The sequence below is a fragment of the Etheostoma spectabile genome, unplaced genomic scaffold, assembly GCF_008692095.1.
Source record: "Etheostoma spectabile isolate EspeVRDwgs_2016 unplaced genomic scaffold, UIUC_Espe_1.0 scaffold00002313, whole genome shotgun sequence".
Taxonomy (NCBI): Eukaryota; Metazoa; Chordata; class Actinopteri; order Perciformes; family Percidae; genus Etheostoma; species Etheostoma spectabile.
In genome coordinates, this window is record NW_022602881.1 from 14,687 (window position 1) to 36,660 (window position 21,974).

The 21,974-nt window shown below is 40.6% G+C and overlaps 1 protein-coding gene and 1 pseudogene across 1 annotated transcript; one reads left to right on the forward strand and one right to left on the reverse strand.

Moving 5' to 3' along the window:
* Nucleotides 1-1,337: 1,337 nt before the first annotated feature.
* On the reverse strand, nucleotides 1,338-14,514 carry LOC116675836 (glutathione S-transferase C-terminal domain-containing protein-like). The gene is given in 7 exon segments (XM_032507384.1): nucleotides 1,338-1,576; nucleotides 3,115-3,229; nucleotides 5,844-6,113; nucleotides 7,500-7,958; nucleotides 13,873-14,000; nucleotides 14,003-14,304; nucleotides 14,451-14,514. Coding segments are annotated over 6 exon segments (1,497 nt in total). The 5' UTR covers nucleotides 14,289-14,304; nucleotides 14,451-14,514.
* Nucleotides 14,515-16,609: 2,095 nt separating this feature from the next.
* On the forward strand, nucleotides 16,610-21,757 carry LOC116675837 (integrator complex subunit 12-like; annotated as a pseudogene).
* The last annotated feature ends 217 nt before the right edge of the window (nucleotides 21,758-21,974 follow it).

Here is a 21,974-nt window from a genome sequence, read left to right on the forward strand (position 1 = left end):
AAAAGGTTTTGGATACATTTTTACCTCTTCCAGCCAAAGGCCTGTATTAAATTAAGAGTCAATGAACGTTTTGTGAAAACAAAACTTTCTAGATTTGTAGTGTTGTTACTTTGGCCAGGTCATCATCAAAAAAGCTAAATAGTAAGTTCATGATTTTGTCCATGTTGATATTAGTTGCTTCATGTACATTTATTAAAAACTTTGTTTATCTTTTCATTAAGCTAGACGTCTAACCTCTGTGACAAGGCCGTTATGTTAAAATAACAGCCATGCTGATTCCAAACAGACAGCTTTGTCAAGGCAGTTTGGGCTTTAGATACAGTGGGGGAAATAAGTATTTGACCCCTTGCTGATTTTGCAGGTTTGCCCACTTACAAAGAATGCAACGATCTATAATTTTAATCATATGTACATTCTAACAGTGAAAGACAGAATCCCAAAGAAAATTCCAGAAAATCACATCATATGAATTTATTAAAATTGATAACCATCTGATAAGGAAAAACAAGTATTTGACCCCTTGGACAAATAGCATTTTAATATTTTGTAGAAAAGCCATTATTGGCCAGCACATATGTCAAACGGTTTTTATAGTTGGTGACAAGGTTTGTGCACATTTCGGCACGGATGTTGGCCCACTCCTCCCTGCAGACAGCCTCCAAATCATTCAGGTTCCGAGGTTGTCGCCTGGCAACTCGGATTTCAAGCTCCCTCCAAAGATTTTCAATTGGATTCAGGTCTGGAGACTGGCTAGGCCACTCCAGAACCTTGATGTGCTTCTTCTTCAGCCACTCTTTTGTTGCTTTGGCGGTGTGCTTAGGGTTGTTGTCGTGCTGAAACACCCATCCTCGACCCATCTTCAGCTCTCTCACTGAGGGAAGGAGATGTTGGTCCAGAATTCCACGATACGTGGCCCCGTCCATCCTCCCCTCAATACGATGGAGTTGTCCCGTCCCCTTGGCTGAAAAGCACCCCCAAAGCATGATGTTGCCACCACCATGCTTGACTGTGGGGATGGTGTTCTTTGGGTTGTACTCTGTGTTCTTTGCCCTCCAAACGCGACGAGTTGAGTTGAGGCCAAAATGTTCTATTTTGGTCTCATCTGACCACATCACCTTCTTCCAGGCCTCTTCTGAGTTGTCCAGGTGGTGAATGGCGAACTTCATGCGGGCCTGTACATGTTTCTTCTTGAGCAGGGGGACCTTGCGTGCGCTGCAGGATTTCAATCCATGACGTCGTAGTGTGTTACCAACCGTTTCTTTTGTAACTGTGGTCCCAGCTGCCTTCAGTTGATTCATCAGTTCCCCCCTTGTGGTTTTGGGATGATTCCTCACCGTTCACATGATCAGGGACACCCCACGAGGCGAGATCTTGTGTGGAGGCCCAGACCGAGGGAGGTTGGCGGTGGTGTGGTGCTTCTTCCATTTCCTGATAACTGCACCGACAGTTGATCTTTTCTCTCCAAGTTGCTTTCCGATTCTCTTGTAGCCCATCCCAGCCTTGTGCAGATCTACAATCTTGTCCCTGATGTCCGTAGAAAGCTCTTTGGTCTTGCCCATGGTGGTGATGTTGGATGCTGGTTGTTTGGGTGTTGACAGGTGTCTTTTAAACAGGTAACGAGGTGAGGCAGGTGTATTTGATGTAGATAATTGTTTGGGATTGGGGCTGTGTCTTAAAGAAAGACTAACTGGCTTGTAGGAGCCAGAATACTTGCTGTTTGGTAGGGGGTCATATACTTGTTTTTCCTCATCAGATGGCTATCAATTTTTATAAATTTATATGATGTGATTTTCTGGAATTTTCTTTGGGATTCTGTCTTTAACTGTTAGAATGTACATATGATTAAAATTATAGATCGTTGCATTCTTTGTAAGTGGGCAAACCTGCAAAATCAGCAAGGGGTCAAATACTTATTTCCCCCACTGTAAATTTAAAGAGCGCCCATCGTTATTGACAAATCGTGTTCTTCTACGAACGTGCACACACATATTGTTTTTATCACAAACACTGTTGTGGCAAAGTACTTATTGCCGCCAGGATTTGTATACCCTGGCCGCGGGAGCATGCGTACACACAGAGCGGAGTTTTGTGACTAGCATCTAATGACTAGCTAGCATTTTCTTACAACTGCTGCCGTACAGTAAGAATCTTCCTTAAACATACGCGCGCAGCCAGGTGTTCAATTTGAGCCACCAACCCTACTTTGCATCCGATTGGCTTGAACTCGTTTCATTGGTAGGTGGAAGTTCGATGATTGGTTAAACCAAGCGCATCAAAAACAAATCCCATGTGGACTTTTTAATTTATTTATTTTTCTAAAATAGTCATACCCAAGAAATCCGGCACCAGACTCAAGTACTTTAAGCTCTGCGTTAGAGTTACGTTTGTCTCACATGACTGGGAGGTGAAATCAATTGACTCAAAAATATAAAACTGCATGCAAGTTCCAAATTTATTTATTCATTTTTCCACATGGCCACACCCCGGAGATCCGGCACGGTGCCGGAATACTTGAACCCCTGCATATGTATGGACAAGTTTCACGTTGCACATTAGTCTTTTTGTGCCTTGAGTGTGTGCATTTTTTGTATGCTTCTGCTGTACCGAGTATGTTTCGGTAAATACCTATTTCACACTTTTTCTCCACAACATACAGTAGGGATGATACCACGTGAGGTGTAAGCACTTAACGATTCATTAGGGGGCCTCAAGGGGAAAAAGATCCAGCTGAGGCTCAACTGAAATCTCTGTGATATGTCAGTGGTTAATATTTTTCTTTTGGGGGCGGCAAGGTGCCACTGAAAATCACCAGACCGTAATAGTTCGGGAAGGTTTATTGCAAATATTTATGCACATTCCACGCTCTTACTTCATCTACAGCATCAGCAGTGTTTAGGCTTTCACCAAGTAATAAAGCAAAAGAAAGAGGGAGTTATGTAGATGTGATGTAGAGGCATACAGATTAAGAGATGGTGGAGGTAAAAATTATGAGAGGAGGTGGTTCGGGTTAGGAACGAGAAAACAGAAAACAAAAAGGAAACAAAACAAGCCAAAAGAGCACCGAAAAGAGTGTGAGGGTAGGAGGAAAATGGAAAAAGCAAAGAAGAGAGCCACAAGGCAGAGATTTGACTTTACCTTCAGTGGGGTTGATAGCTTCTGGTAAGCTGTCCCATGGGAGGGTCCAGATAGGGCAAGGATGAGGAGCAAAGACTGCCTCGATGCCATTTTCCTAGGGGAGGAACACACACACGAAAATAAATACACATGTTACCATAGAAACCCCTCTACAGCCTTCAGGATCTGTGGTCAAAATGGCTGTAATGAAGCAATTTAAAATGCACCATCCTTGTACAATCCCTGTGTTGCCTTGCTCATGTTCATCTGAAGCTATACCCGAGGAAAGTACTGCTGGTGTACTTATTACTCTCTTTAAAGAGACAAAACTACTACAGTACATATTCTCACACATCCCAATCCCTGAAATCTATAAAGCACTGTCTGTTTTTTTCATTTGGTCCAAAATGTCATGTCCTATACATTTTTGGGTAGTTCTATTCATAATAAAACCTTTCATACTAATGTAGCATGGTAAAAATACAATATTTCCCTCTAAAATGTAGAGGAGTAGAAGTAGAAAGAAGCATGAAAAAAAAAGATCAAATTTGTACTGAGTAAATGTACTTAGTTACATTCCACCACAGCATTCTGGCACAAGGACAAACAGCAACACATATGACATGCGTGTTGTTTAGGCCACATATTCACAATGCGCCAGTCATATTTTCAAGTTGTATTAGGGTGGGACACTACATTCAAGATGGTAGAGATGAGTCTTAAATGTCAAACAATGGCTAAACCCTTATGCCCAAATCAGGACTGAACGGAGTAAGTAGCCAGCCACACAGCTGGTTAGTTTCAGCATACATGTTTCCACAGGGACAGGGACAGACTTTCAGTAATCACAGTTTTTAGAACACCAGCTTTCCAGTAAACCGCACTCTGCCAACAGTCACCTGTCAATCACTTAGTCAGTGAAAGCAGTCAGGTTTTAGTCTGGGTCTTGAATTTTGATAGTGGGGCAAGCTACTATTTTGTTTACATTGTAATCACAGTTAGCGCATCTACAGCTCATTGCACAGGTAGTTTGACTGGCATGCATCAGCATGTGTTCACTGGAGTGAGAAAGAGGGAGTTTATGAGCCATTTATATTGTGGATAGAGTAGCGGGATGAGCGTGGTGCCTCTGGTTAGCAGCAGTGAAGGATTGTGTGTCACCGTGTCAGATGGCAGATCTCTCTGTCTCCATGTAATTGCCTTGGGACGCACGCACACAGTCATATATAAGGACATATGCACACACATATATACACACACACACACACACACACACACACACACACACACACACACACACACACACACAAAGACACAGACACAGACACACACACACACACACACACACACACACACACACACACACCTTGGCCAAGGCAACACAACAGCTGCAGTGCAGACATGATGGTGGCGACACGCAGCCATCCTTGTAATCTCTCCAGGAAAATAAAGAATGGTGGCCATTGTGTGTGTGTGTTGTGTGTGTGTGTGTGTGTGTGTGTGTGTGTGTGTGTGTGTGTGTGTGTGTGTGTGTGTGTGTGTGTGTGTGTGTGTGTGTGTGTGCATTCCTCTCAGTTTTAATATCTGATTTCTACCTGCCATGAAAACTGTCATTTGTGCGTATCTGTGGCTAACTAAATTTCATCCGGCAGCATGGCATGTTTAAGGCAGATCCCATCCTGACCACCCAGCTAACTCCGCTTCATTCAAATTCTCCAAATGGTGCTTTCTCACTGCCATCCCCCATTGTTATAGACATTTAGCCAGCAGGAAATCACAGACATATTTCTTCTGAGAGAGCAGAGCAACAAGGCCAAGAGAAAGTCTGAAGGCTTAGTAGTGAGAGGTTAGTCATGGCTGAGGAGACAGTCTCCTTTTAAACAGCTGGGCCTGCTTATCTCCTTCTGGAAAAGCTAGTAGAAAAATGTTGCAGAGGCCATATTTGGTGTGCTACAGATCTAAGAATGCAAACATACTATATAATAATGTGTGTGTGTGTGTGGTGTGTGTGTGTGTGTGTGTGTGTGTGTGTGTGTGTGTGTGTGAGTGTGTGTGTGTGTGTGTGTGTGTGTGTGTGTGTGTGTGTGTGTGTCTTGTCAAAGCTTCCTGAGGGAACTGCATTTTAAGACCGTGGACACATTATGCTACTATTGTGGGCACACTTTCAGCCATTACAATAAACTACTTAGTCTGGCAATAAAACTTTGTTTTGTTTTGGACTGGATTCATTGTTTTTATTGCACCTGAAATGAGACTAAGCTGAATGTGCATTGTCTGCACTACCGAAGTGGCAACAACATCCACTGATAAGACTGAGTGCAGTGCAGTACTGTTCACATAAACAGATTTTGTTAGTCTTGACTGATAACAAATACTGTCATACAAACAACATATGTGAGAAGAAAATCATGTGTACAGACGAGCATCCTAAAACAGCCCACTTAAAATGTTAATTCTGTGACTGAAAGTACTTAACGTTTGAGGACTGGGAGAAAGACGAAAAATTCAATAATTGAGAAAGTCTGCCAGAAGCCAAAACATTAACTCAGAGCCATACTCTTGAAGGCACAAATAGCAGAAAATGGGTGCGTGAAATTACAGGGATAATAGTTAACAACCACTTGGAGCCTTCAAACCCTCTATCTGTGCTTTAAAAGGGATACTGGGAAACAAAGTGTGACCACAGAGAGGTAAAACATGATTAGAAATAAGTAAATGTAATTATTTACTTTAAGTTTAGCCATTGTGGGCCTCGGGCCACCGACAAAGGGAAGCTGTGTGGTTGTCTCCTGGCCTTCTTCTTGCTCCAATAGGCTAGCTGGGTTGTCCTCTATTGAAGGCCCTGGGAGGCTGGCCGTGGAAACTTGGGGGATGGAAAGAGCCATGCCACAGGCATTGGCTGCCCGAAGGACCCCAGGTACTTCCTGAACACGGCTGTACCAACGCAGCAGGTACGGGAGCAAATGTAGAGTGCTCGCAGCATGGGCTTGGAGGGAACACTATAAAAGGAAAGAAAGAAAAAGGAAGAAGAAAAAAAACAAAGGAGGTATTGATTAAGTGACTCATCTGAGATGTCATCTTCAGTGGAGCGAGATGTCAGGTTCCACCAGGATTCACTCATCACACTGGTGGATGGATAGACACGAGGGGCCGGCAGGAAAAACATCAAAACAGCGTTAGGAGGTGGGAGGATAAAGACACAAACAGAGACATGATCAGAGGCACAGTGTCACTGTGTGTAACTATATGTGGAAAACAGAAGAAAGAGAGAGAGACACAGACATAGAGGGTAAAGGGGCATCTGCAGTACGACAAATGGGCGGAGTGGAAAGGATCCTTAGTGGCCGCATGTGTCGTGGACAGTTATGGCTGTTCAGAGGAGACACGCCAGGCTGAGTGTGAAACTGGAAACCACTGGAGCACAGCTGACTACTAAAAGCCTCATTGTGAGAACTTCAGTTCACTCCCACAGTCGAGGAATAGTTTGAGGCGGCTGAAGGGTGAAATGGAGGTTGAGACCCACTTCACTGCCTTGACAGTGCAGCATTTCTGACAATAACAATATACTATTGAACTAAATAGTACTCTCTGGTCTCCTTACTTTAACTACTAACTTTACTTATAAAATATGCAGCCATCCTCCATATGAATATTCAGAAAATGTTCATGAGCTTTTGAAGTCTTGCAGAAAGATTTTTTTTTTTAAGTTAAGAGTTTTAAGTTCAACATAACAACCCACGAATTCTTAAACTGTTGCAGAAGAAAAAACTTCCCAAGGAAAGTCATTGAAAGGCATTTCAACCTGCTGCATATCAATAGAAACCCTCCCATATAGTACACTGTTATCACTTTTTGCCAGGTGGCTCTAGACCACCTTTGAGAGCACAACCTGTGCCAAGTCTGACGCAGCGAGTCTTCTTAAGTCAAGTTTCTGCCTGGATGGATCTAAACGGGGCTGGGTGTACTGCCTGCTCACCCTGATCAGAGTGTCAAAACCATAAGTCATGTGCAATTTGACCGGTCATCATAATAAAGACATTTTAAAAAAGCCAGTAAATACCTGTAAAGGGGAGGAGGGGGGGAATCTGTAACCTGAATGCACCATCTATATGAGGTGACATCAGACCAAAGTCATATGTGCTACTGTTTATTTTGAGACACAGAGCCTCGCATGGCTGCACTTGGTTGCTTCCAACACAATAATGGGTATTTTGCTTAGAGGAAATGTTGTAAAGTTCACAGTGTGTCAGTGCATTCAAAGTAGAAGGCATTGATACTAACGTTAACCGAGAATGTATGCGTGGATCCAAATTATACAACAATTTAAGACAAGGGTTCATCACTGATAACACTCAAACATAAATCATAAACTCCAAGGCCCTTACCAAGTACTGATAGATACATGGCAGCAGCACCACATCTGTCAGAGTGAAGTACAGTCCTTCGGCAAACACATGCTCCAGCGGAGGCAGGTCTGTGGTCTTCACTTTCCTGATCTCAGAGTTCTCTCTGGTGGTCAAAGTTGGAACTGAATCCACAGACAGCTTGGCCAGAGCCGCCCTGAGCTCAAGTCTATCACGTACCTGAGGTGACTGTCCAGGTTCAGGCTCAAAATCAGGGTTCCCTTGGCCTTCAGGGGACTCATTCTTTTCATTCTGTCTCTGCTCTTGGAGTTTCCGTCTCCGTATCTTGTCATCATTGTGGACTTTGACAGGCTCCGCTAGCCTTCGCTCTAGGGCGAGGATGGAGAGAGGCAGCTGCTGATATTGATTTGTTGGATTTGTGAGGTGTTCTTCAACTGCAGAGGGGATGCCAATTTCACACAGTCTGGTCCACTTGCTCACCTAAGAGCAAGGGAAGAAAAGATGTGTTTTATTTTAATACTTCTATTGCAATTCCTTCACTTATTTACCAATCCATTACCGTACAGTAAAAATAAAATAAAAATTATCTTCTCCCCATGAAACAATCCCCCAAACAGATTTCAATAACAAACAAAAATGATATATTCCATTTTTCTGTCATTCACCACCGTATATTAATTTCAAAGAAACAATCATCAGAGATGAGCCTGTCACAAATCATTTCTGGTCTCTCCTCCTCAGATGAAGAAGAACCCTGAACATTCTTTATTTTGTTAACTATTGGACTTTTAGCCTTTTCTTTTTCTTTTTTTTAAAGACATTTTCAAAATACCCACAATGTATTTGTTAATGTATATTTGTTTTTTATTTGTTGTGGCTCAGATAAAAGAAATTATGAATGGAAGTGGATGTTTATATTATTTTTGTGTTTTGTCTCAAAATAAGAAACACTTACGCTGAACCCATGGTTCTTTACATAGCTGGGAGCCCACATTGTGATAGGTTTTCCTATTTAGAGCACTAGTAATCCGGATTTGGTAATCTTGAAAACTGTGTATCTTGATCAGGGTTATCCAGTCCAATGTTGCTTTGAAAAACAAGCATACAAGTAAGATGGATTACCTGATCTAGAATAACAAAAAATGGGATTTCCAAAATCGGATCATTTTGATCCAGATTAAATGTTTTGAACAACTGACACTTCAGAAGCACAAGCACACCATTTCCAGTTATTCCAAAGTTTCATGTTTCTAGCTCATTCCATCTCACGGGAATTTGAGCCGGCGTGGCAGACAACAAATAATAATAATAATAATAATAATAATAATAATAATAATAACTAAAACAGACAAACATAGAAGGGTTCTACAGCTTTGCGGTTTGAACCCTAATTAAAAACAAGTAAGGAAAAATATCTATGTATATGCATATACACATACATCTGCACCCCTATACACTTCTAACCATACTGTACATCTATACATATACACATATAATATTGGCATACACTCCCAAACTTTTGCCTAAGAAACATAGAAGTTGATTTGTGTATAAACAAAAAGAAAAGAAAAAGTTATCACACACAATAACTTATAACACAGTTCACAGTTAGTTCATTCATTCATTGTTAGTCATAATTTGTGCGCATATTTACTCCTCTTAAGTGCGTTTAACTATGCATGTCGAATTATGTTTTTCTATCCCAACCCGGTGTCGTGCCAATGTACTTATCCCCGCCAGGATCTGTATCCCCTGGCCGCGGGAGCGCGCATGCACACAGAGCGGATATTCTGCTGCCTTTCGAATTGTTTAACTGCTGCACTTTTAATTTACCTCTTAAATGGAACAAATAGCGACGTGGAAGACTCGGCAGGGTTTTCCATAGTAACATGGGTCTCAGTTAACTACATAAATACGTGTTTTTGTCGGTTACATTAAGGCCACGTGTGAATTGTTTATAGCGTTGTTTACTATTATGGACTGATAGGCGTATCCTCCCTGTCCTCTAACGTGATTTCTGTTTTAATTTAATTTAGTTTAATATGGCTTTTCAATTAAACACTTTTTCACCTGTCTACCATATGAGTTACATAGGAGGTACGCAAAATGTCAGACCGTTTTTCACCTATTATTTTGTGTGTCTGTCCTGTCATCATGGGTGTTATTTTTTGTGTTAACCAGGTCACAAGGAACAACCTGACATAATTTGGAGAGGTCTGCTGTAGTCTATCAAAAGTTACATAGGGGGTACCCAAAATATCAGGCTGTTTTTCACCTGATATTTTGTGTACCCCACCCCCTAACATGCAGAGGGTCTGTCCTGTCGTCATATGTGTTATTTTGTTTGTTTAATAGGTCACAATAAACAACCTGACAAAATGTGGAGAGGTCTGCTTTTGTCTATCAAAAGTTACATGGGGGTACCCAAAATATCAGGCTGTTTTTCACCTGATATTTTGGGTACCCCGCCCCCTAACATGCAAAGGGTCTGTCCTGTCATCATATGTGTTATTTTGTGTGTTTAATAGGTCACAAGGAACAACCTGACAAAATTTGGAGAGGTCTGCTGTAGTCTATCAAAAGTTACATAGGGGGTACCCAAAATATCAGGCCGTTTTTCACCTGATATTTTGTGTATCCCACCCCCTAACATGCAAAGGGTCTGTCCTGTCGTCATATGTGTTATTTTGTGTGTTTAATAGGTCACAATAAACAACCTGACAAAATTTGGAGAGGTCTGCTGTTGTCTAGCAAAAGTTACATAGGGGGTACCCAAAATATCAGGCCGTTTTTCACCTGATATTTTGTGTATCCCACCCCCTAACATGCAAAGGGTCTGTCCTGTCGTCATATGTGTTATTTTGTGTGTTTAATAAGTCACAATAAACAACCTGACAAAATTTGGAGAGGTCTGCTGTAGTCTATCAAAAGTTACATGGGGGTACCCAAAATATCAGGCTGTTTTTCACCTGATATTATGGGTACCCCGCCCCCTAACATGCAAAGGGTCTGTCCTGTCTATGATATGTGTTATTTTGTGTGTTTAATAGGTCACAATAAACAACCTGACAAAATTTGGAGAGGTCTGCTGTTGTCTAGCAAAAGTTACATGAGGATACCCAAAATATCAGGCCGTTTTTCGCCTGATATTTTGTGTATCCCACCCCCTAACATGCAAAGGGTCTGTCCTGTCATCATGGGTGTTATTTTGTGTGTTTAATAAGTCACAATAAGCAACCTGACAAAATTTGGAAAGGTCTGCTGTTGTCTAGCAAAAGTTACATAGGGGGTACCCAAAATATCAGGCTGTTTTTCACCTGATATTTTGTGTATCCCACCCCCTAACATGCAAAGGGTCTGTCCTGTCTATGATATGTGTTATTTTGTGTGTTTAATAGGTCACAATAAACAACATGACAAAATTTGGAGAGGTCTGCTGTTGTCTAGCAAAAGTTACATGAGGATACCCAAAATATCAGGCCGTTTTTCACCTGATATTATGGGTACCCCGCCCCCTAACATGCAAAGGGTCTGTCCTGTCTATGATATGTGTTATTTTGTGTGTTTAATAGGTCACAATAAACAACCTGACAAAATTTGGAGAGGTCTGCTGTTGTCTAGCAAAAGTTACATGAGGATACCCAAAATATCAGGCGTTTTTCGCCTGATATTTTGTGTATCCCACCCCTAACATGCAAAGGTCTGTCCTGTCATCATGGGTGTATTTTGTGTGTTAATAAGTCACAATAAGCAACCTGACAAAATTTGGAAAGGTCTGCTGTTGTCTAGCAAAAGTTACATAGGGGGTACCCAAAATATCAGGCTGTTTTTCACCTGATATTTTGTGTATCCCACCCCCTAACATGCAAAGGGTCTGTCCTGTCTATGATATGTGTTATTTTGTGTGTTTAATAGGTCACAATAAACAACCTGACAAAATTTGGAGAGGTCTGCTGTTGTCTAGCAAAAGTTACATGAGGATACCCAAAATATCAGGCCGTTTTTCGCCTGATATTTTGTGTATCCCACCCCCTAACATGCAAAGGGTCTGTCCTGTCATCATGGGTGTTATTTTGTGTGTTTAATAAGTCACAATAAGCAACCTGACAAAATTTGGAAAGGTCTGCTGTTGTCTAGCAAAAGTTACATAGGGGGTACCCAAAATATCAGGCCGTTTTTCGCCTGATATTTTGTGTATCCCACCCCCTAACATGCAAAGGGTATGTCCTGTCATCATGTGTGTTATTTTGTGTGTTTAATAAGTCACAATAAACAACCTGACAGGCAGGAAGCTCAATTAAAATCACTTATTCTTATAAATATTATTATTATTATTATTGTTATGCACTTTAATTGCATTTTTAAGGGCCTTAACAGCCGTTCTTTTATACTTGTTTTAGGGGATGTTCATTATTATTTTTGTAAAGCCTTGTCTGTTTTCTAACACTTTATATAATCATACTTTTTAAGTACTTGTTGTTGTGAATAAAAAACAAACAAAAAACACACTAACACGCCTGATGACAGGACAGACCCATTATTATTATAACAATACATTGTTTCAGGTTGTTATTGTGACCTATTAAACACACATGATGACAGGACATACCCTTTGCATGTTAGGGGGCGGGGTACCCATAATATCAGGTGAAAAACGGCCTGATATTTTGGGTACCCCCATGTAACTTTTGCTAGACAACAGCAGACCTCTCCAAATTATGTCAGGTTGTTCCTTGTGACCTGGTTAACACACAAAATAACACACATGATGACAGGACAGACACACAAAATAATAGGTGAAAAACAGCCTGATATTTTGGGTACCCCCTATGTAACTTTTGATAGACAAAAGCAGACCTCTCCAAATTATGTCAGGTTGTTTATTGTGACCTATTAAACACACAAAATAACACATATCATAGACAGGACAGACCCTTTGCATGTTAGGGGGCGGGGTACCCATAATATCAGGTGAAAAACAGCCTGATATTTTGGGTACCCCCATGTAACTTTTGATAGACTACAGCAGACCTCTCCAAATTTTGTCAGGTTGTTCCTTGTGACCTATTAAACACACAAAATAACACCCATGATGACAGGACAGACCCTTTGCATGTTAGGGGGCGGGGTACCCAAAATATCAGGTGAAAAACAGCCTGATATTTTGGTTACCCCCATGTAACCTTTGATAGACAAAAGCAGACCTCTCCACATTTTGTCAGGTTGTTTATTGTGACCTATTAAACACACAAAATAACACATATCATAGACAGGACAGACCCTTTGCATGTTAGGGGGTGGGGTACACAAAATATCAGGTGAAAAACAGCCTGATATTTTGGGTACCCCCTATGTAACTTTTGATAGACTACAGCAGACCTCTCCAAATTTTGTCAGGTTGTTTATTGTGACCTATTAAACACACAAAATAACACCCATGATGACAGGACAGACCCTTTGCATGTTAGGGGGTGGGATACACAAAATATCAGGTGAAAAACAGCCTGATATTTTGGGTACCCCCTATGTAACTTTTGCTAGACAACAGCAGACCTCTCCAAATTTTGTCAGGTTGTTCCTTGTGACCTATTAAACTCACAAAATAACACATATCATAGACAGGACAGACCCTTTGCATGTTAGGGGGTGGGGTACCAATATCAGGTGAAAAACAGCCTGATATTTTGGGTACCCCCTATGTAACTTTTGATAGACTACAGTAGACCTCTCCAAATTATGTCAGGTTGTTCCTTGTGACCTGGTTAACACAAAAAATAACACCCATGATGACAGGACAGACACACAAAATAATAGGTGAAAAACGGTCTGACATTTTGCGTACCTCCTATGTAACTCATATGGTAGACAGGTGAAAAAGTGTTTAATTGAAAAGCCATATTAAACTAAATTAAATTAAAACAGAAATCACGTTAGAGGACAGGGAGGATACGCCTATCAGTCCATAATAGTAAACAACGCTATAAACAATTCACACGTGGCCTTAATGTAACAGACAAAAACACGTATTTATGTAGTTAACTGAGACCCATGTTACTATGGAAAACCCTGCCGAGTCTTCCACGTCGCTATTTGTTCCATTTAAGAGGTAAATTAAAAGTGCAGCAGTTAAACAATTCGAAAGGCAGCAGAATATCCGCTCTGTGTGCATGCGCGCTCCCGCGGCCAGGGGATACAGATCCTGGCGGGGATAAGTACATTGGCACGACACCGGCCCTGCTTCGGTTCTTCTTAACATTATTTTACATGTGTAAGACGGGAAGGAGGGGGCAGTCAAGGTATTTAGGATCCTAATGACCTGAGGGTAGAAAATAAATGACTGATGCTACGTGGACTTGTACTTTGGTCATCATGTGTGTCCCAGTTTGCCACTCACCTCGGCACAGGCCTTCAGACAGGTCTTCTTGAATCCCAGAAGTGCCAACACATCATTTCTAGAAGGGTCAGCCGCCAGGGTCTTGTGGATGATATGCCTCAGGACCACCGCCAGCCCTGCCCTGCAAAGCCTCCAGTCTCATCCAAAGCAGCAGGGAGGCGACAGCCCTTCACCAACTGGGGCAGATCCTCCAACTGCATGTCAGACACATCTAAGCACTCCGCTAGCTGACTCTTTAGTGACTGGGAGCTGGCAGGTTTGGTGAAGACCAGGAAAACTTTGAAAGACGAGCACTCGCAGTAGGACAGGAGAAACAGGGTGATGGAGGTGTGCAGCGGAAGACGCGGCTCCTCGGTTTCAGAACACACTTCTAGATAGAGGGAGAGAGGCTGTTGCTTTACCTCCGTGTGCTTCATCGTTAATGGTAGCTAACTGTGGAGTAAAACAGAGGGAGGGTTACAAGTAATTAGCTATCTCTGAAATGTGTTCAGGTGTTTTTTAAACCATGACAGCAAGAACGTGTTAGCGGAAATAGCAATTCGGATCCGACGCATAAAATGACAGGAATAGATACTTACAACAGCTTTAGTATTGCAGATATAAACACCGGCAATTTCAATAAAAACCACGTTGTTATGGTACATACTTCCTGTCACGGTGCTGCTGCTTCTTCTTCTCTTTTTGTGCTGAAGGCAGTTTAAGCTGGGTTAGCTCCACAGCGCCCTCAGCTGTCGGTAACACTTATAATAGCCATCATCAATAAACGGTAAATGTGTACTTTATTCAACTTTAGTTGGTTATTTTACAGTTAACAAACAATGAAATGATGATTTATAAGGTTCACTAATTAATAGTGATAGTATAATGTTTGTTTATTATCAGTAGTTTAGTGCAAAATAAATAATTAGTTCATACATTTAGATAATCAGTAACTTGTCAATGTTAATAATTGTTTTATAAAGCGTCTTTAAAAATAGGCAATTATAATGCCTGTAATAATTATTTAATGATTGATAAGTGGTTTACAAGACATCAAGTAACATTAATTTTTGATCCAAATCTATCCATCCCCCATGGTGCGAGTTAGAGATATATTCATGCGGCTCATCCTCTCTGTTGGCTTTGCTCACCTCTTCTATTCCTACCCACGCCTCTGGCTTTACAGATAATCCATGGTAAATTTCACTCTGAAAATCTGGTACCATTTAAAAGGTATCTTAAATATATTTCTCCATCTACTTTAGCCCCTTCTCTTAAAAAACATTTGTTTCAACATGCATTGTCTGATCCCACGTTTTCTGTCTGGTATGAAAAAGACCTGAAAACTTTTAAAGATTTTGTAGCTTTGCAGATTTGTCAAGAGAATTTCAACTTCCGCCAACCCACTTCTTCCACTATTTCCAAATCAGACGCTGCACCAAATCGTTGTTCCTGCCAAAGTACCCAACACCAGCCTTTCCCTCTTTAACCCCAATTCAATTGTGGAAAGAATTTCTTTCTCCAGACCCCCCTCAGAAGTCTTTCATTTCAAAAATCTGCAACAAACTCCTGAATAATGATACCTCACCCATCACTAAAGGCTGCCTGGGAGGGTGAACTGCCCTTCTAACTTTGATACAATTCAAAGTATTGTACAGGATCCATTTTTCCAAAGCTTGCCTGTCACAAATCTTTCCACTGTCACTAACAGTTGTGACAAATGCCATATCTCTTTCTTCATCTAACCCATATGTTTTATTCTTGCCCGTTAGTTTTTTCACCCCCATTTTGCCATACAATCCCAGAGGATTACAATAGATTTTCACTGAAACAACTAGACATCTTTGCTTTTACATCTTTATTGGGGAGACAACATGTCCTTCTCCACTGGAAATCTACAAAAGCCCCTTGCAGCAATCAATGGCTAATAAGGGGTGTTTTGATTTTTTCTGAAATTAGAAAGATCAAATATTCTCTGAGAGGGTGATTCCAAAAGGTTTTACAGCAAGTGGCAGCCCTTTTAACTTTCTTTAAATCTCTTTCTGCTTCACCCCCTCATTGTTTGTTATATTTACTGGATTTATTTTAATTATTTATTTTCTGTTTGTGTGTGTTTGCGCATGCCTGAATGTTTGTACTTTATATTTGGTTTGCTTTGTGTACTGGTGTGTTTACATATGTACAAAAAAGGAAAACAGCTAAGTATGGCTCTTTTTTTGGCTTCTGAAGACACACAATTGATATCTCACAAGTACTTTTATTTGTTTGCTCCTCTCTTTAATTGTGTTGTCTCTACCTCACTGTTATGTATTTTTCATTGTGTCATACCTTTCAATAAAATTATTTAACAAAATAGTAACATTAATTTGGCCCCATTAAATCTTTACAAGAGATTGTCATTGATTATTAGTGCATTGATAATATTGTCTTAAATAATGTTAATAGATGCTTTGAAAAGTATTTATTAACCATTCCAAGGTGTCATAACCACCAGTTGCTTATTTATTCTTTTTAAGTAAAATAAGATGTTTAAACTACCAATTTGCCATTAATTGTTGCTGGTAATATAAAGTGTTACCTTTAAATTACTTGCATGTGGTAAATATACATGCAGAGGGTAAAGTTATGTCATATTTTTTTAATATAACCGATTTCTACACAAGGTTCCGCGGGTGGGGTTCCGGACATATTTAGCGGTTGCACAGGCAGGGAAACGTCCTCCCCGGCTATCTGCTTCATGAGCAGAGTCGGTGTTCAACGTTAACGAAAGTCGCCGGTTAAAGGGAGCGGGTTTTTACCAGAAGCAGAGGGTAAGGTAACGTAGTCCAACTAAAAATGGGAACCTGTGAACTTGGTTTTATAAACTGACAGTTGACGGGAAAGGTAACTTTAGCTACTGCGTCGTACACCATTCTGTGATTGTGATTCCGGCTCGTCACAGAGCAACCACAAAAACTCAATGTTATGTATTCTTTTTTCAGTCAAATAAGGACAGTCTCGATCAACCCTGGTGCGTAGGCTAGTTCCGACCACAAGTGCAGCACGCAGGCCAGGTGTGAATTAAGCATCAGAGTGAACCCTATGAAGTAAACACTTGAACAACAGTCCAGAGCTTTTTCTTTGGCCTGTTTATCTCTATCTTTGTCTTACTTTTTGTGCTTAAGTTTGTATTAGCTCATCCTATGTAATCGATATTAATGATTATGGTAATCAGCGCAAATGTCTCAAATGTAAAAACAATGATTACAGGAGAGAGACTGGGTGGGATTTGGCTGCATTGAAGAAATCAGAGACATTTAGTTCCACCAATACATATTTAAATCCTCCTTAATAATTTATGTGGAGTAAAGACGTTTTTTTATTCTTTTTATTTAATATTAACAGCTCAATCTAACCTAGCTGAATGTGAGAATAACTCTGAAGACTGTACATTAAGAAGTAACTGAGTGATTTCAGCTAGGAGGCTGTAGATGCAAGAAACCGTTTGTTTACACTGTGGTACAGTGTTTTATTCACTGTAGCAAAGATCTGTAGATATGTGAGCCTTTGAAAAGACCTTTTCTTGGAATAAAGAGTTTTTACTGTACTATCTGTATTATATCCGAAGCTCTCTCTGCCAAGTCGTATGTCTGTCCAAGTTGCCACTGCAATGTCTATATGATAGCTACAGCATTTATTTTCTTTTGTCTTATATATACAGTATTAATTTTTTAAATGTCATTTGCGTGTAACCTAACTTAGAAAACCTTAGCAGGGTGGTATTTGATAAAGTTGTAACTGTAGCGTAAACAGCTGATATCATTTTTTTACTTCCAGTTAAAGCCATGGCTGGACCTGTCAGTCTGGAGCTGGATCCCATCTTCCTAAAGGGGCTGAGTTACCTGCACTCCAAGAGTAAAGACTCAGCTGAGAAACTCAAAGCCTTACTTGATGAGTCACTTTCTAGAGGAAGTGACTCATCATACCGTTCATTACAAAAAGTAAGGAGCTCGTCATCACGTTTTTTATGTTGATACATAAAAAAGGTTTTTTTTATTCACGCTGTATCCTATTGATGCTCATTTATCTTTTCATTGGTATGTAATTTATCCAGCTGAATGCCAAGTATTATCATTGTGTATCCTCAGGATATAGAAGTGTCCAAGGGGTCTGTGTCAAAACTGAGCTTAAGTAAACAGGAGTCCAAGTCCTCCTCAAGTTCTTCATCCTCCAGCAGCAGCAGTAGCAGTAGCAAATCCAGCTCGGAAAAGAACAAGAAAGAGCCTGAGAAGAGACCTGCTGAGAAGGTATGAGAAAATATATCAATAAACAACCAAAAAAAATTCAAAACCACATCAAAATATGTCTGTGTCTTTGAGGCTACCATTGCTTTGTGTATTTATTAGTTTTTTTCAACTATGTTCTAGTACTGTTTTGTTGCGTGTGACCATGTTTTTTTGTTTATAGCAACAATTGTGACTGTTAAGTTATCATCAAATGTAAAACTGAATGTGTAAATCAGACATTTTAGAATAACTGTCGAAGCAGCTAAAAGGAAAATGTTTTTTTGTTTTGGTTTTCCAGTTTCTTTTAGACCTACAGCACTATATGCAGAGCTGCACTCTATCAGGCAAGAAAGACTAAGCAGATCCATACAGTTAGTCCAGAGTCTTCCTTAAAGTGCAAGAAAAACACATACAAAACTCCATGTTAGGCAGTATAATAATAATAATAATTAATAAGCCTGCTACATATTACATTGTTGTTACTTATGGCACTGATGTCAGCATGCATTGTCCATACCTCTCTGTCTTACCGATAAACAGGTCAGGTTGACTTGGGTGAGGTGGATCCTCCAAAAAAGCCTCGTTTGGAGAAACAGGAGAACCGTTCTTCCCCAATTACCGTTCAGACAAGCAAAGACCTCCTGCCAAATAAATGACTACGATGGACCAATGCCGATGACTTTGCCATGGAAATGGGCCTGGCATGTGTGGTCTGCAGGTACATCTTAAGTATTAACAAACAAACTAAATGTATTTTTTTCCTCTACAACAGTACATGACCTTCAGGGTGTCAGCATGCATTCCAGTCTAATTAAACTTGGGTTCTAACCTGCAACAGCATTTCTATTGCCAAAGACAAATGACCGTGACCATGGGGAACAGTTGGTTGAGTGCCAGGAGTGTCATAATCTGTACCACCAGGACTGTCACAAGCCCCAGGTGACAGACAAAGAAGTGAATGATCCACGGCTTGTGTGGTATTGTGCCCGCTGCACCAGGCAAATGAAGCGTATGGTGAGGAAAATAATTATATTCCAGTATCTACTTAGATGTTCTTTTTTAAGTGCATCATCATTGGTAATGTGACAAATAAGTACATAGTCATATTACTAGTTTCTGTGTCAGTATTATTTTCTGTCTAAAACAATTTGTTTCCTCTAGGCCCAGAAACCTCCACAGAAGCCCTCCCCTGCATCTGCATCATCAGCGCCTATTGTAAAGGACACACTGGTGAAAAAAGAAGAGCTTAAAGCCAAGCCTGACACAGCCAGCACCTTCCAAGCCTTCAAAAGAACAGAAGTGAAGGTATGTGTTAACTAAGTCTGGCAAAACAAGGATACTTACCCCTAAGTCATTACTGATAGCAAGAGAGAATGTGCAACACTGCTCCAAAAAGCAGTCAACATAACACCTGACAGAGGCAAATGAGCAGAAGTAATTTAAAGATCAGACCACTGTCTTCTGCTGCTTAGATAGTGTTGCAGATCATATCATTTCCCCAGAAGGGGTGGATTTAAAACTTTTCAGAGTACTTTTTATAATGGCGTTCACCCCCGAGTTATTTTACTGCAAACATGTCAACTTGTTGTCAGTGATTTGAATATGTTAATTCAAGTCAGTGGGGGATTGTTGCTTAAGCAAGTTGAGGCATTGTCTAGCTTACAGGTAACTCTGCTGATTGACATATCTTGATAAATATGTTTTTTTACAGTGCATTGCATGTCATTTAGCTGACCCTTTTTATCCAAAGTGACATATTGGGTACATAATACACACACACCACACACACCACCACACACACACACACACACACACCACACACACACACCACACACACATAAATATATATTATTAATTTATTATATATTTTTAGCCGAGATGCAGTTGGAAGAGATGTGTTTTTAGCCTTCGTCGGAAGATGCGTAGGCTTTTGGCTGTTCTGATGTCAATAGGAGCTCATATCACCATTTAGGAGCCAAGACAGCAAACAGCCGGGATTTTGAGTGTAGTTGTACCTCCACTGTGGGGAGGGCAGCAAGCAGGTTGGCTGATGCAGAGTGAGTGGGTGGGTTGGGGTGTAGGATTTGACAACGTCCTGGATAGAACCTGGGCTGATCTGTTCGTGGCCCTGTATGGAAGTACTAGTGTCTTCATTTTTCTATTGTCTACAAATCCCATTAAAAGACCAAAACAACGATGCATTAGTCCATCTCTCAGTAAGTTCTGACTTCTGGGCACTCTTAAATACAAGTCACAAAATATATAATTACATTTTATTATATGGGTTAAGTGATTTTCTAACACGCAAAGCACTATCGTCCTTAGCGGATATTACATAACCAGGAATAAATGTATAATTTCTTGGGGACTATTTTCAGTGAAATATAATTTGGTATTTTTGGTTGCTATTGTGGTACCTGCATATAGGTACAGTAATGGGTTTAGATTTGCTGCTCACTTATTCTTGCTGATCCTATCTTGCATTGATGTACTTCTTTTATTGTTTAATTGGTTTAATTTAAAAGTAAGTGTCCAGCTAACTTTACCTACACTTGTACGGGCACATTTGGATAGGAAGCGTAAATGTAAATAAAACCATGGTGGTTGTAAAATGTATTTCTTCATCTTGAAGAAATGGGTATATCAAGCTAAATAATTACAGCAATTAAAGTTGGGACTATCCTTCTTGCCTTGAAGTGGTATATGAGCTTCAGTCAAAAATAAAACCTTACCTACTTGTTGTTGTTTGACTCCAGAGATTTTGGTTACAACTGTCTTTGCAATATGACAATACAATCTTACTCTGTGAATTTGTTTTGCTCTGCGAAACTGTGGTAACTGTTTATATTTTCAGGCATCATCTACAACATCAGCCAATCCCACCAGCAGCAGCTCCTCTTCCTCAGGCAGCGGTCTTACAGGCTGGGCTGCATTTGGCGCTAAGACAAACCCATCTCTTCCTGCCAGCTCCAAACTAGGTTCCTCTGGCCCAGTGGGAGCCACAAGACCTTGACAACTCCCTCTGGCCAGAAACCTGTCGGGCTGTCTGGGCTAGCAGGAGCCAAGTCAGGACTTGGGAGTTCAAAGATACCTGCAAGCGGAAACGGTAACGGCTCTAGCCAGGTGCCTCTAAAACCTCCTCCACCCCTAACTCTGGGTAAGCAGCCACTGAACCGCTCATCGAGTGGTGAAAGCCAAGGGAAAGGGTTTTTCATCAGGGGCCTGCTCCCAAGTGGCTCACAGGCAGGTGGAGGAGGGAATGGAAGCAATACGGAGGAGGGAACGGGAAACAATGGCAATGGGTCAAAGGCTGCACCAGGGGAGAAAGCGCCAACTTCCCAGGAGTCCCAGCTATTGCCATGAAACGGTTACAACTGGTGAAAAAGAAAGCAGCGCAGAAGAAGAAACTTAAGAAATGAGTAGAGGTAGAGGGAAACAAGGGAGTAGGAAAACATGCTTAAACAGTATGGGATTAGTGCCAGAGCGTTCTGTTTGTAATCTGTACACAAGTAACCCCATCCAGTCAAATACTTGAATCTTGCTTTGTGTAAATGCTGCTGGACCGTCTACCTTGTCTGTCCAAGTCTAACTGTTGGAAAAAGTCCCTTTTTATCAACCAATGTCATTAAATCTTTTCTCATAACTGGCAGTAGCAATGACTTTGTCTCATGTGGTTTCCTAAATGTGTTTCATTATATCTGTGGGACAAATGAAAAACGGATCTATTTATTCTTGACAGAATTTTAAAATAAATGACATCATAGATTTCACATTCATAGATATATATATATACTATACTATATATATTCATGTATAAATCATTTCACATATAACATTTACTTCATGTGTTAATCTACT